Source organism: Notamacropus eugenii, chromosome 2, assembly GCF_028372415.1.
Source record: "Notamacropus eugenii isolate mMacEug1 chromosome 2, mMacEug1.pri_v2, whole genome shotgun sequence".
Taxonomy (NCBI): domain Eukaryota; kingdom Metazoa; phylum Chordata; class Mammalia; order Diprotodontia; family Macropodidae; genus Notamacropus; species Notamacropus eugenii.
Genome location: NC_092873.1, coordinates 464574245 through 464590579, shown reverse-complemented (window position 1 = coordinate 464590579; position 16335 = coordinate 464574245). Strand labels below are relative to the sequence as shown.

The window sequence follows — 16335 nt, the reverse complement described above, 5'->3', positions numbered from 1 at the left end:
AAGCTCCAAAGTCTTTTAAGCCAAGTCCAGCAATGGACTTTGTGTCAGTTATCTGGACACCTACTCAGATGGCCAAAGGGCTAGCCCAGAATATGACTGAGGATTGGGAGAAGTACAACTCATGCAACCATCTACTCTGGTGTGGAGAGTTTCTCTAGAATGATCAAATCAAATATCAATGAAATCCACATAACAGTCATCTATAGCCAGGTTTCAAACGCCTGGCCTGGAGGCTGCAAAGAGTGGGTCTGAACAAGATTAAGACATAACTTTAAAATGTTTGATGAAATAGATAAAAATTCAATTAAACATAGATAATGTTAATTTGCGGTTTTCTAAGTCAATATTTTTATTTGAGTTTCACATCATTGATTTAAAGAAACTATCAGTTGATTGTATATGTATGTCACCCACAGCCCAAAACGACGACAGGACTTATGCATTTACTACTATTAGAATCTCCAAGAAGCAGCACGTTAGAGTAGAAAATGATAGGCAAGAAACAGGATGGGTGTCCATCAACTGGAGAATGGCTAAACAAAATGTAGCATATCGATGGAATGGCACATTAGTGAACTGTAAGGAATGAAATATAAGAAGAGATCAAACCCTCAGGAAGACTTGTGTGAACTGAAGAAGCATAAAATAAGTAGGACCAGAACAATTTACATGATGATCACAATCAAATGAAGGAAACAACTCTCAAAGACTTAGGAGCCTTGATCAATGCAGACCAATCATGAACTCAGAGGAATGAAGATGAAATTTGTCTAGGCCTCTCAGTAGAGACAGAACTGATGGACTTTAGTGCAAAATGAAATATACATTTTTTTGACCTGGTCAATGAATGTGTAGATTTGTTTTGTATGATCATGCTTATTTGTTACAAGACAGGAAGAGGAGTTATTAGAAGTGATTTTTTTTTAAAAAAGGAAAAAATTTAAGTGTTAAAAATACAGAACCAAAAATTTCATTAGGGACATACTCTGGACAGTTTTATTACTAACTTGTTCAATTTAATATATACTTTTCTGGGGGAGGGGAAGAAAACAAAACAAACTGCATGTACCAGAGGTTCAGTTTCTGTTCGTTGGGTATCTTACTTAACATCTGCACTGTTGATGAAGTTTATAATGAACAGTCACCTCCCAGTGTTGCTCTAAGGGCCAAAAGAGAATACTTGGGAAACACTTCATAAACTTCAAAGCTCTATATAAATGCTAGCTATCATTATCATCATTGCTACAAATGGAAAACACTTCTCTAACCAGCAAGGAAAAAAGAAAATACTGGTCAGAATCTTGCTTCTGACACTTAAAAGGTGGTACCCACCGGTGTCAAGTGCTTTGACCTTTAGTTTCCTTATCTGTGTAACAAGGAGAACAAACCCAATTGCTCACAGGATGAGGATTAATAAGGGTGCATGGGAAGCACTCTGCAAATCTTTTAAGGCCCAAATCAGTGTGGTCCTACACCTATGGCCAGATTAGTGCCAATAGGGAATTCTGAAGGGGTCGCACATCACTGAGTTTGCCCGATTCAAAGTTAGTCATGTAAAATATGGTCACTGGCTCCATCCCAATGGAAATAAACAACAGTGAATTCAAACAATCTATCTCTTCAGGGGAATTCAGATAACATACTATAGCTAGTCTTTATTCGAGATTTTTCTCTGTGTGTGTGTGTGTGTGTGTGTGTGTGTGTGTCTCTCCCCACATTCCATCCCAAAACAAAATGCCTACCACAAAGTATAAAAATGTTCTGATACTCTTAGACCTTGGTGCCCTTACAGCTAATATAAACATCACCATAGGAGTAAGTGGTCTACTTTAACTATGCTTTCCACTGAGGGGAGGTGGGAGACAATGAGAAGCTGGGGAAAACAGTAAAAAGAAGGGAGCTGACAGAAGGAAGACTGAGTATTTTTAGCTACTTAAAGCTTTTTGAAAAATGGTGAGTTAAAAAATGTAAGGGGGAAAAACACTCATTTCACAGAGCTCAAATGAGCATGGTGGAAATAGAATTTTCTTTTTAATTAGCCATTATTCAGCTTTTAATCAAACTGTTAAGTAATTCTTCACTTATGAAATCACTAGAGTAAGACAGGACATCCTCTCTCATATTCTGGTGAACCTTTAGCTCATAATTAATTTTAGAAAATGAGGTGCTGAATAAGGGTTCTATAAATAATTTGCAGAAAGTTAAAATGTACTTTTCAGGTCACAGGTTTGGCATGTATGCAATGTCCAAAAACACAGAGTCTTAGGTGTCACACTTCCAAGCATAAGAGACAGAAGGTGGTCATTTAAAATTCAATTAGAATAAACATTTTTAAGTGCCTTTTTTTGTGCAAGGGATCATGCTAGGCAGTAGAGCTGTAAAGGCCTTTTCTCACTCCTTGGCATTCCTGAGCTCTCTGCATCCTTCCATACTGATCACTCTCTCCTCCAACCTGTCTGACCATTCCTCCTCCTCTGAGTCTCCTTTGTTGGATCTTCACTCAGGCCCTGTGCTGGCCCTCTTTTCTTTTCCCTCTTGGTGATTTCATCAGCTTCTATGAATTCAATCTATTAAATTTCAGATCTATTTATCCTGCCCTAATCTCTCACCTGACCTCCAGTCAGTCAACAGGCATTTATAAAGAACTTACTATGTGCTAGACCAGGGGTAGGGAATCTGTAGCCTTGAGGCCACATGTGGACTTCTAGGAACTTGAGTGTGACCTTTTGACTGAGTCAAAGTTTCACAGAACAAATCCTTCTATTAAGGGGAGGTGTGAGGTAGAGAGGAGAGGAGCTTAATTTTGAACATGCTGAATATGAGGCATGACCGATATGGAGATTCAAGACTAAAGGGAGAGGTAAGGGATGGATTAAAAGATCTCAGAATCAATTAAATCCACAGAAGCTGATGAGATCACTAAGTGAGATAATTAAGAAGGAAAAAGGGGTGATGCAGCCAAGGTAGTGGAGAAAAGGCGGTGACCCGCCTGAGCTCTTCCCAAAACTCCTCTGAACACCTTTAAATAATGCCACAAAACAATTTCTGGAGCAGAAGAACCCACAAAAGGCCAGGTGAAATGATTTTCCAGCCGAAGACAATTTACAAGGTCGACAGGAAAGGTCTGTTGCACCCGCGTGAGAGTGGAGCACAGAGCAGGCCCCAGCAAACCAGAAGCAGGCCTTGGGAGCCACTGAATCAGCAGCAGCAGTATCTGCTTCTGGAGCTCTCAGCTCAGACAGTAAGGGCATTGAAAATCTGATGAGAAGGAGATTACAGGAGTCTCTGCTGGCACTGGGGCAGGACTCTGTTGTTCTGCCTCTACTCAGATCTGGGCTGAAGTCCTGGGTGGCAAGCCCAGGGCAAGGAGGAGCACTAGCACACCACAACTTGTGTCTGCAGTGAAGCAGGGACCCTTGTTATAGTTTCAGGGCAGAAGAGTGCCTGTGGTCACACACAGACCACACTACGGACCAGGAAAGTAGTAAACACGCCTCTCCTTAGATGATATGACCTTGGAAGAACTAAAACCTCACAGGTTCCTAGAAGTATCCCTAAAAACAGCTGCACAAAACCCCTGAAGCTTGGTACAATGCGCCATCTGTTGAAAGTCAAGAAATACACTGGAAAAATGAGCAAACAACAGAAAAAAATTTGGACAACAGAAAGTTACTATGGCGACAAGGATGATCAAAACATACTCAAAAGAAGATAACAAAGTCAAAACTCCAACATTCAAAGCCTCCAAAAAAAAATCAATTGGTTTTGGGGCATGGAAGGACTCAAAAAGGATTTTGAAAATCAAGTAAGAAGTAGAAGAAAAACTGGGACAAGAAATGAAAGTGATACAAGAAAATCACGAAAAAAAAGTCAACAGCTTGCTAAAGGAGATACAAAAAATACTGAAGAAAATAACACTTTAAAAAACGGAATACGCCAAATGGTAAAAATGGTACAAAAAGCCAATGAAAAGAATACCTTGAAAAGCAGAATTAGCTAAATTGAAAAAGAGGCACAAAAATTCACTGAACAAAAAACTCCTTAATTAAAAATAGAATTGGCAAAATGGAAAAAGGAGGTACTGAAGAAAGTAATTCCTTAAAAATTAAAACGGAGCAAAGGGAAGTTAATGATTTTGTAAGAAATCAAGAAACAATAAAATAAAACCAAAAGAATGAAAAAATATAAGACAACGCGAAGTATCTCACTGGAAAAACAACTGACCTGGAAAACAGATTCAAAAGAGATCATTTAAAAATCATCTTTCAATTATCAAGGAAAATGGCCCTGATGTTCTAGAACCAGAAAGTAAAATAGAAATTGAAAGAATCCACCAATAACCTCCTGAAAGAGATCCCCAAATGAGAACTCCCAGGAATATTACAGCCAAATTCCAGAGCTCCCCAGGGTCAAGGAGAGAATACTGCAAACAGCTAGAAGGAAAAAATTCAAATACCATGAAGCCATAGTCAGGACAACACAAGATTTAGCAGATTCTACACTGAAAGACTGGAGTTTTTGACTAGGAGTGTGACATTCCAGAGGGCAAAGGGGTTAGGATTACAGCCAAGAATCACCTACTCAGCAAACATGAGTATAATCCTTCAGGGGAAAAATGACTTTCAAATGCAAAACTTAAGAGAAGCCTAAAAAAGGTAAACAGGAGAGGGAAATCATAACGGACTTAAGATTGCACTGTCTACATTCTTACATGGGAAGATACTTGTAACTCATAAAAATTTTCTCATTAATGGGGCAGTTAGGAGTATATACAGAGGGCACAGGTGTGAGTTGTATATGAAGGGATGATATCTAAAAAAATAAAATTAAGGGGTGAGAAAGAGAAAAGCACTCGGAGAAAGGGAAAGGAAAGGGTAGACTAGGATATCTTATCTCACATAAGAGGCAAGAAAAAATTTTTTACAAAAGAGGGGAAGATGGGGGAAGTGCATGAACTTTATTCTCATCAGAACTGGCAAAAAGCGAGAAATAGCATACACACTCAATTGGACACAGAAATCTGTCTTACCCTACAGGAAAGTAAGAGAGGAAGGGGATAAGAGAAGGGGGGAGGAGGTGATAGAAGGGAGGGCAGATTGGGGAAGGTAGAAGTCAGAAACAAGATATTTCTGAGGTCAGACAAGGTGAAAGGAGTGGGAGAACAGAATAAATGGGGGCATAGGAAAAAGGGAAATACATTTAACAGTTGTAACTGAAAAATTTTGAGGCAAGTTTCTCTGGGAAAGGTCTCATTTCTCAAATATATAGAAAACTGAGTCAAATTTATAAAAACTGGATGAATGATCAAGAGATACAAACAGCTTTCAGATGAAGTAATCAAAGCAATCTATAGTCATATGAGAAGGTGCTCTAAATTGCTAGACTGGAGGAATGCAAGTTGAAACAATTCTAAGGTACCACCTGACTAACAGGATTGGTTAATAAGATAGCAAATGAGAATGACAAATGTTGGAGGGGATGTGGGAGAAATGAGACATTAATACACTGTTGGTAGAGTTGTGATTCAACCATTCTTTGGAACAATTTGGAGCTGTGCCCAAAGGGCTATAAAAAACCATGCATTACCCTTTGACCTAGCAGTGCAGCTAACTAGGTCTGTATTCATAAAGAGAAAGAAATAATGAGCAGGATGCTCTCAGAAAAACCTGGAAAGACTTACATGGGCTGATGCAAAGTGAAATGTACTGTGTACAAAGTAACAGTAATACTGTAAGATGATCAGCTATGAATGACTTAGCTATTCTCCTCAACACAACAATACGAGACAACTCTGAAGGACTTAAGATGAAAACTGCTATCCATCCTCAGACAAAGAACTGGTGGTGTCTAAATACAGACTGAAGCATACTTTTTTCAACTTTATTTTTCTTAAGGTCTATTTTGTTTGTCTTTTACAACATGACTAATATGGAAATAAGTTCTGTATGACTACACATGTATAACCTATATCGAACCACTTTCCTTCTCAATGAAGAGAATGGGGAGGGAGGAAGAGAGTATTTGGAATTCAAAATTTTAAAAATGAATGTTAAAAAAGTTTTTACATGTAATTGGGGAAGTCCATACCCTTTGTCCCAGTCATTCTACTAGATATATATTCCAAGGAAGTCACCGATAAGAACAAAGTCCCCATATATTTAAAGCATTACTTTTTGTAATACCAAAGAACTGGAAACAAAGAAGATGCCTGTCAACTGGGGAAAAAACTGTGGAACATGGGATATAGATGGAATATTACTGTACTCCAAGAAATGATGACTATGAATAAAGAGAAGCAGAGAAATATGGACCGACTTACATGAATCAATACAGAACTAAGGTCACAATATACACGACTACAACAATTTAAATGGAACAATAACCAAATGAAAGAGACCATTATGGAATCACAAGGAACAAGCATAGCCCCAGAGAAAAGCTATGAGAAGGCACTTCCCCAGAACTCCTTTGCAAATGTGGGGAAATACCTGGATGAGGAACACTGAAAATATTTTCAGATTTTTTTGATGTGCTGATTGATTTTGTAGATTTTCTCCCTCTCTTTCTCAAAAACAAATTCTGTGTTATATAGAATGGTTTTCTGGAAGAAGGGAGGAAAAATTTAGGTGACGTACAAAGACAGCAATAAAAAACTAGTGCTCGGTGCCTGACTGACAGAACAGACTATTCCAAGGGTTCAAGTGAGAAGTGAGGAGGGTCTGAGCTAAGGCAGTAGCTCTGTGCATGAAGGGAGCCATTGGTCCATGAGATGGCAAAGAGGAGAAGGAAAGGGAGCTATTCTTAAAGCTTGGCTCTGAGGCTATCTCTCCCTGGCTCAAGAAGCTCTGATGGCTTCTGATTGCCTCTAAGATAAAAGACAAATTCCTGTCTGACTTTCAAAGTCTTTTGAAATAGAGCTCCCTCCCCCCACCCCCTTACACATTGCTTCTTTTTCTTTCCTCAGTGTTTCTCACATACAACATTCCATCTCCTATCATACCATACCTCTGTACCCAATGCCCCCATGACTGGAAGGCACTCCCTCCTCATCTCAAATTTAAAGACTGTCATTTTCATCAAAGGTAAGCTCAAGTAGCCATTTCAGCACAAGGCCTTTCCTGATCTCATCAGTCACTAATGCCTTCCCCATCCCATTTTCCTCCCTCAGAAATTCCTCTGGATATATTCTGAATTTACTTTCATGGTTCAGAGTTTTCTCTCAATAGCATACAGACTCTCTGAGGACAAGAACTGTTTTGTTCTTCCTTTCCTATTTCTGGTACCTAGCACACTCTGCTCAGTAGACAGTAGGAGCTTTACAGATGCTTGCTGAATGCAGGAGACAATCTCACTTCTGGTTATGTGTTTCGGTGGCCATCAGTCTCGTAGTCTCTAACCTGAAGGGGATGGACCAGATCATATGCGAGGTCCCTTCTGGCTCTACATCTATGTATACGCGTATTACGAAGAATCAACTATTTTTTCTAATGGTATTTTTTTTTAAATGCTGGAATTAGATGAATGTTTATTGGCTGTGAAATGTTTTAAGTTTTCCATTAGCTCCATTTTAGCAGTAGCTGTTCCTAAGCAAAATATTTAACATAAACAAAGTATCTCTTAGCATTATCTGCTATGAAAGTGCCAGTCACTGGTTACCCATCTCATTGGAGAATGGCTTCTCTCTTCACCCAACCTTTTTTCCCTACAGTGGGATTATTTCTCAATACTCACACTGCCTGTTCTTCCAGTTCCCCACCAATGCGCTGTGACATGTTCTTCAGCACCCCAATGCTGCCAGAGACCAGCTCCAACTGCTCATCCTGCTGCTCCACAATCAGCTAGGGCCAAAGAAACAGTTAAATCAATTACAAGCTATCTTACCTGGTCCCAAGCCCAACCCTCTAGCAGCTGCTACCTGCTCTGCCAACTGGATGAAGTTAAGAAGCAAAGACCAGAGATCAGGGGCCCAACTCTCTCTCTCCCAGGAACGGATGACTTGAAAGGTAAGACTGGCAGGCTGCTGGTATCATCTGCTTACCCCTATGTGAGTACAAATCAGCGGGGCCTCAGTGAAAAAGACCTTCATCACTGGGCTGAAGCAAGTTTTGAGTCTAGCTGTAGAGTTTAAATATTACCCAGGAGAATAACATGAAGGATCACTGAAGCACAGGAGCTTTGGGAAAGAAGCGGCCCCTCATTAGAAGAATTCGAGAACACTAGAATGAGGGTAAATGGCAGATTCTAGCAGCTATGTGTGGTCACAAGTGCAAACCACGCATTTTCCTCTTCTTCAGGGACAAACCATTGGTGCCACCACACCTACATGTTTCAATGACACCCCTGGCTACTAGTCTAATTAGTTTTTCCATTTTGTAATCATAATCTTTTCCATACTCATTTTTTATTAGTTTGATGACTACCAATACTAAATCAAGTATCTAAAGTGGTTACTCATTAATAGCAACTAATAAAAGCCCCATAACTTATGTGTGCATAAAACTGAAATGAGGAAATAATCTTTCAAATCTAAGTATAATCCAAACCTGACTTTTCTAAACATGCAACTGCACTAAAAAAAGCAAGAAAATGGAGATGGTGAGTTCAATTTCCCTTTTCTCCCTTGTCTCTTCCCTCTCTCCCTGTCCCCTTAAAAGGTCTATCATTTGAATACACAATGGTGCCAATGGATAGCTTTTCAATAAAGAAACAAGAACTCAATTTTTCTAAGAGTGCCTTTGTGTAAATGAACAAACAGCCAAGTGGCTGAGTGGGGGTTATGAAGGAGGTTTTCTTTTTAAATGCACAGCCTTGTCTCTTATTTCTGGATGTCTGGCCTGCTTTTCAAAAGACCTATAAGCAATCCCAGTCCTCTTGAAACAGAGAAGCATGCTAAGAGGTCTTACACCCTTTAACTACAATTATACATCAAGAAAACAATGCCCTCAACTACAGGAAAAGACCTAGTCAGAGGCTCACATGCCACTAAGATGGCAAACGTGGTGGCTGTTAATTAGAGGAAGCTAAATGGGCTTCTGTCATCCTTCACTCTTCCCTTTTCTCAATTAACGTGGAGGCTTTTGGGCCACATACCTGCTGCTGGGCATGCTGCTCCTCAATGAAGTTGGCATTGGCGCGCTGCAGCTCTCGATCAAGGCGGCCATACTTCTCTGGGCCAGCACTCCAACTCTGACCACCACTTTCTCCTAGCAGTGCCTAGAGGAGTCAAAACACAACAGAACAACTGTATGTCTCCAAGTTGTTCAGGTGTCACGGTGTTCTAGAAACCATCCTGAATGAAACACTTTTCAGCTCTGTTCTACAACAGGCCTGCTGCCAACATAAGGATGTTTCCACTTGTTTTAGTCAGCATAGTTGTACCTCCTTTCCCTCCCCACCAAACCACGCCCCCTGAGAGCACAGGTCAAACACAACCCTTCAGAAAGATGCAGAATCAATCCAAACAAATCTCCACAACAGTCATGTCCAAAAACTATTTGTCTCATTCTGCATTTTGAGTCCTTCTCACTTCTACATCAGGAGACAGGCAGCCTGTGCAGCCTGTTTTGTTTCATCATCAGTCTTCTGAAATCCTGGTTGGTTATTGCACTAAGAGTTCATTTGTATACCAGAACGTGTTTATCCATTCTCCAATTTATGTGCACCGTCTCAGATTCCCATACTTGGCCCTTTCAAAAAAGTTATGAATATTTTTGTACATCCTTAACTTTTGTTTTGCTTAGAGCTAATCCTTCCCCAATTACTCTAATTCTCCCTCCTCACTTCTTCCTCTTTCTCTCCTATTTACCTGTTAAGTTGTAGCCAACGCTCTGCAGCTATGTATGTGTGTGTGTATGTGTATTCTTTCTTTTTTTGAACAGTTCAGGTGACAGTGAGGTTCAAGCATCGGTCACTCCCCTTAACCTTCTCCTTGTCTGTATAGATAACTACTTGTGCAACTCCTAACTATACAAGATAATTTTCTCTATTCCTCCTTTCCCTTCTCCCCCTCCCCTAATGTATTCCTCTTCTGTTCTGTTTCCATTTTTTTCTTAAGATCATCAAGACATAACAGAACAATTCCCAGGCTAATTCATTCTATGATCCCTACTGATGACAGGGTTCAGAGGGATACATGTATCATCTCCCCACATCTGAATGCAAGCTGTTTATCCCTGATTAGTGCTTTATCATTATTCATTAGTACTTTCTTTTTAATGCTTCTTTTCATTGTTGTGTTTGAATTTCAAAGTTTCTCTGAAGCTCTGGCCTTTTCATCAGGAATACTTGGAAGTCTATTTCATTAAAGGGCCATTTCCCCCTCTTTTAATATTATACTCAGTTTTGCTGGTTAAGTTGTTCTCAGCTGATATTCCTTTGCCTTCCAGAAAATTGCATTCCAAGTTTGTTGCTGTACAGTGGTAGCTGCTAATCATGGGTGATTCTTATTCTGGCTCCTTGGGGTTCTTGAATTCTTTCCTTCTGGCTGCTTGTAGATTTTTTTCCCCTCTGACCTGGAAGCTCTGGTTTTTGTCTGTGATATTCCTGGGAGTTTTCATTTGGGGTTTTTTGCAGGAGGTAACTGGTAAATTCCTTCTATTTCCATTTTACCTTCTGGTTCCAAGAGATCCAGGAAATTTTATTTGAAGACTGCCTGAAATAAGATGAGCTGGAGTTTATGTAGTCTTTGTTGTGGTTCAGTTGCGTTTTAGTCCTGATTCTTCAGGAGCCTGTTTGGTGTTTTCTTGGCAAAGAAAACACTTGGAAGGGTTTGCCATTTCCTTCTCCATTCTGCAGATTCTCATTCTCTCATTCTGCAGATGAAGAAATGCAGGCCAACAGGGTTGAGCGACTTGCCCAGGGTCACACAGTGTCTGAGGCCAGAACTGAACTCAGGAAGAGGAATCTTCCTGACTCCAGGTCCAGCACTCTCTCAGCCGCCCTCATGTAGTCTAGTGATTTTTCTTCTCCTTGATCTGTTTTCCAGGTCATTTGTTTTTGCTATTAGAGACATTTTCTCTGACTTTTGACTGTTTTAATATTTCTTGATGCTTTGTGAAATCGTAGGCTTCTATTTGGTCCACCTGAATTTTCAGGAAGTCTGTTGCCTGGGAAATGTTTTGAAACACTTGTTACTGTTAATTCTCTTTCCAATTCTTTCTTCCATAGCTCTCGCTTTTCAAATTTTTTCCTAAAGCACTTTCATCCCACTTATAATAACTCTTTTCTAAACTCTTGCTTCATTTCTTCCAGGAATTCTGGTGTGACTTTGTGTCCAAGATGTTTTTCTCTGAGACACTGTTTGTAGATGTTTTGGAATCATTCTCTTCTGCATCTGTGTCTTGAGTATCCCTGCTACCAACAAAGGCTCCTTTTAGTGTTTGCCCATTCTTCTTGACTTTAGACTTGGCGTCAAGGCTGGGTTCTGCCACATTTCTGGAGGGATGGCCTGGGCTGGTCTTTTTGCTGTTTTCTTGGGTTACGGAGGGTTATATTATTGTAGGATCTCGGATAGGCTTGGACTTACAAGTCATCAGCACTCCCAAAGAAGGCAAAGTTCAATTGCTGCTCCCTTGGTCTGACCTCCGCAAGTTCTTTACCTGAGCAAAGCTCTGTTGGTTCAAAGTGAAGAACTGTAGGCTCCCCTTCAGTCTGAGTTGCCTGCCCTGGCTATTTCTCTGAAGGTTGCTAGATGCTGGAGGTGAGACCCTGCTCTGAGCTTTAATCTGAGCCACAACACTGCTGCTGCTGGCTTCTGGACTTACTTTCTTGGTAAACTGCCTAGAGCCTTCCTACTGGAGAGAGTGAGTGGTTTGATAGGCTCCCTTCATTTTCAACCCAGGACTGGATAGTGGGCAGCAAAGCTGCCATTTGGTACTTGTCCCCACAGCAATACACTGGTCTGAGCCTAGGGTGCCCCAGTATGAGTCCAAGACCTCCTTTTGTAGTGGTATACAGTCTCTCTCTAGGTAGTAGGATGCTCCTCAGGCCATGTGCTTATGCCTTGATTGTCCTCAGTGTCTGCAGACTTCTTTGTCTGCCTCCCTCTGCCAACCTGGGTCAGGCAAACGACTCACTGTGACTTTTTCTTTCTCCATCAGTATTCATTCTGGTGTATTTTATAGCTCTGAAGGAGTTGTGGATGGGAGCTTAGTCAGCTTCCTTCTACTCTGTCATCTTGGCCCTGCCCCCTTTTTGAATTATTCTTATGGATCTGGGCATTGTCCACTGTTAAACCGCAAATACCTGTTCAGTTCAGGGGACAAATATCTATTCAGGAACATCTATCAGTAGTTTCAACCATGACCAGACAAGTAGGAGGAGTCACCAGAATGTTTGTTTTCAGTTGTTAACAGAATTTCTCTTTGAGATACAAAAGCCTAATCTTATAACACTACCACTAGCACATTAGAACTAAGCATGGAAGGTATAAAACAAGGAGAAATATAGATAAGTATGAATGGCCGAACTTACAGTAAAATTCCACGACTGTGCGTCCCTCCTCTCCAGGGAAGTCCTTATACTGGGATCCCTACAGTATAGGAATTTCTTGTCTATCACTGGAAATTGGTTCCATAAAAACTTCACATCAAATGAAATTACTATGGAATGGGGACACTCATTTCATAGGAGCAACGTTAAAACAGCCAACCATTTCAACAATGAGGCTGGAACACAATTTTGCCACGTTATAGCAGAATTTGGTTGGTATAAAATGGTCTGAGGCAATATTATACAAAGTACATCCTATGCAAGGAAAGGTTGGATAGTTGACACTAGGCATTTCTTACCAGAGTTAACTTAGAAAAACTATCTCTTATGGTACCTGGAGGATTCAAGCACCCTGATTATGGGCTAACAGGGCAGCACTGTAGTCATTAGGGTCTGAGTCATGTAGGGACTGGACCACTGAAAGAGTCTTGCTTTGACTCCTAGGCTCAATATACTCTCTGATATATAGACAAAGAGTGATTAAGGTCAGTACGATTCAATTGGAGTCCATTCAATTGGACTCTTCCATGCCTTCCTAGAACTACGTGTGCTAGCTCATTTCATAATAGGGAATAGGACGATTCAGAAGATAATGACACAGCCACTCAATCTTTTGATTAGCTGTTGTTCCTGGAAAGATACTGATAAAAGATTGACTGAATTAATCAATAAATTTGGCAGTAACATAAGCAGGGACTTACCTCCATAATATACCAGTGGTGGCCCAAAAAGCCATATTCTCCTTCATTAGACTTAATAAAAAGCATGTTTAGATTTAATCATTGGGAAAACCCTTGGAACTGAAGAGAAGGCACATTACTAGATCTTTTCCAAACTTCTCTCAGAACTCACCAGCTCATGACTCTAAAGAAAGGCAAAATCACAAAGCACTGCTAAGGCAGTCCCAGATCAGTTATGTTCCCAAAAGGTTGTAAATTTGGATACCAAAGGGGTCAGTTTGGTTTGGAGGACTTGATTTTCTTAACAAATACCTCATTTATGCTGAAATTTTCAAAGAGCATTTTGAAGTCAAGTCCATATTTGTTGATTAGCAGAGAGAATTAGTAAGATATAGCTTGGGAAAGCAGAATGTCATAGCCAAAAGGACAGTCAGAAGGCCAGAATTCATAGACGCTAATGACTAGGAGAGTTTTGGTTACTAGGAGAGACAGCTAAGGATACAGGGGAAATTAGGCAAGAGTCCGAGAGCACCAAGTTCCAGGTTCCTGGTCAGAAGAAAGGGTCACAACCTAAGAGGGCTCTGAGCATGGCAGGGCTATCATGTAATGTAAAGCTTAGATGTTGCTTCACTGATGGACAGGAAATTCAATTAAAAAAAAGCAACAACAGTAGATTAGTGGAATAGGTTAGGTACACAAGACACAGCTGTCAATGATTATAGCAGTTTAGTGTTTGATAAACCCAAGGACCCCAGTTTCTGGGTTAAGAACTCACTGTGTCACAAAAACTGCTGGGAAACTGGATAATAGGGTAGTAGAAACTGGGCATAGACCAATGCCTGACACTGTACACAAGAATGAAGTCCAAATGGGTACAAGATCTAGATATAAAGGCTGATACTATAAACAAATTAGGGGAGCATGGAATAATATATTTATTTGTCAGATTTATGGAGAATGGAGGAATTTATGACCAAACAAGAATAGAGAACATTATGAAATGCAAAATGGATAATTTTGATTACCTGAAACTGAAAAATCTTTGCACAAACAAAGCCAATGCAACCAAGTTTAGGAGGGAAGCAGGAAACTGGGAAAGAATTTTTACAACTAGTCGCTGTGATAAAGGCTTCATTTGTAAAATATACAGAGAACTGAGTCATTCTCCAGTTGATAAGTGGTCAAAGGATATGAACAGGCAGTTTTCAGAGGAAGAAATTAAAGCTATCTATACTCATATGAAAAAATTGTCTAAATCACTATTGAGTAGAGAAGCACATCAAAACAACTCTGAGGTACCAAATGACAAAATAGGAAGATGATAAATGTTGGCGATGTGGGAGAGTTGGAACACCAATTCGTTGTTGGTAGAACTGTGAGCTGATCCATTCTGGAGAGCAATTTGGAACTATGCCCCAAGGACTACAAAAATGTACATATCCTTTGACCCAGAAAAACTGCTTCTAGGGCTGTATCCCAAAGAGATCATAAAAATGGGAAAAGGTCTCACATGTACAAAAATATTTATAGCAGCTCTTTTTGTGGTGGCCAAAAACTGGAAATTGAGGGGATACCCATGAACTGGGGAATGGCTAAACAAGTTGTGGTATATGAATATAATGGAATACTATTGTGCTATAAGAAATGACGAACAGGTGGACTTCAGAGAAACCTGCAAAGACTTATATAAACTGATGCTGAGTGAAATGAGCAGACCCAGGAGAACATTATACACAGTAATAGTCAGAGGGTGCAAGGATAGTTTCTGATACAGTCAGCCCTTCACAGTGATGCAAAGACCCAAAACATTCCCAAAGGTCTCTTGATGCAAAATGCCATTCACACCCAGAGAAAGAACTATGGAAATGGAAAACAGAATGAAGCAGACTATTTTCTCTTGTGCTATGTTATGTTTTAGTTTTTCTCATTCGTTTTAGTTCTCCTATGCAACATGACTAATGTGAAAATGTGTTTAATAAGACTGTAAGTGTAGAACCCATATGAGATTGCATGCCATCTTGGGGAGGGAAGAGTAGAACATTTAAAACTTATGGAAGTGATTGTTGAAAAATGGAAACAAATTAATTTTTAAAAAACCCCAACAAAATCAAAAATTGAATCTAACTTTAACTTTGCCCATTTCTTTTCAAAAATTCCTTTTACTGGGATTTAAGGAACGTTTAAGATAAAAGTCTGATAGGAAGAGGTTGAAGATTTGTAATACTTTGGAGTCAGCTTCCATCTGGTTGGGGGTAGGGGTAGGGCAGGAGACAGAGATTGTAGAGAGGACTGTAGGTGAGGGGTACTTGTGTACTCTGACGACTGCGGACTTCTGGGATTTGTTTTGTTTTGTTTTGTTTTTTTCCCATGACCTCATTTGGATGGGTATTTAATCATTATTAGTAATTAACTCCTTCAGGGTGAATTAATTTTTCAGATTCTATGAATGTGATAGAGAATGAAAACACTAGACCCATGGTAAGGCTGGTCTTAAAAGGGTACCAAAGTCAGGGAATAGCCCTTGGTTATAGCCACCTGAGGGGAGAGGATAAAAATGGAAAAAGAGAGAGGAGGTAGAAAAAAGCACATTCACAAAAGGGCAAAGATTGAAGGTACTCTCCATTGTTTTTAGAATCAACCTTAGCCCTATACATTTCTCTCAAAGTTGACTGAAAATGAGGACCAGATGCCTTAACAAATTACCAAAGAATGCTAAGAAAAGTAACCTACATACACACCATTTTATTTAACTTTTGTTTTCTAGGAACAGTTTATGTTTTTAAATTAACTTTTCCAGATTTATCTTACTTATCAACTATTTAACTATCAATTACTTCATAGTAGTTGATTTTCTCTCCTTTCCCTCCCACCACTGGAAAAAAGGAAAATAAAAATGCTTGTAACAAATATACATCTTTGGGTAAAATACAGTCCTGAACTGATCATGTCTCAAAAACATGAAGCAGGCAGTTAATCTTTTTAAAAATATGTAATGGTATTCTTTTTCAATTCTCTGAAGCAAGACTACAGAGGTATAAGCTAATGATGGCTCAAAGATGAGCTACAGAAAATGCAACCTTGTATAATGGTGAATTCAGATTTTTCCCTATTGTTCTAAACGTTTAAGGTGACTCTTTCAATGAACACCAAGACCTTGTAAAAAAAA

General features: G+C 39.7%; 1 protein-coding gene across 1 annotated transcript in view; it reads right to left on the bottom strand.

Moving 5' to 3' along the window:
- Positions 1-16335, bottom strand: part of STX6 (syntaxin 6) — a 52038-nt gene that overhangs the window by 9413 nt on the left and 26290 nt on the right. The window contains exons 5-6 of the mRNA XM_072648483.1: positions 9091-9213; positions 7732-7838 (exon numbers count right to left, since the gene is read on the bottom strand). Coding sequence (XP_072504584.1) covers positions 7732-7838; positions 9091-9213 — 230 coding nt within the window. The remainder of the gene's footprint in view (positions 1-7731; positions 7839-9090; positions 9214-16335) is intronic.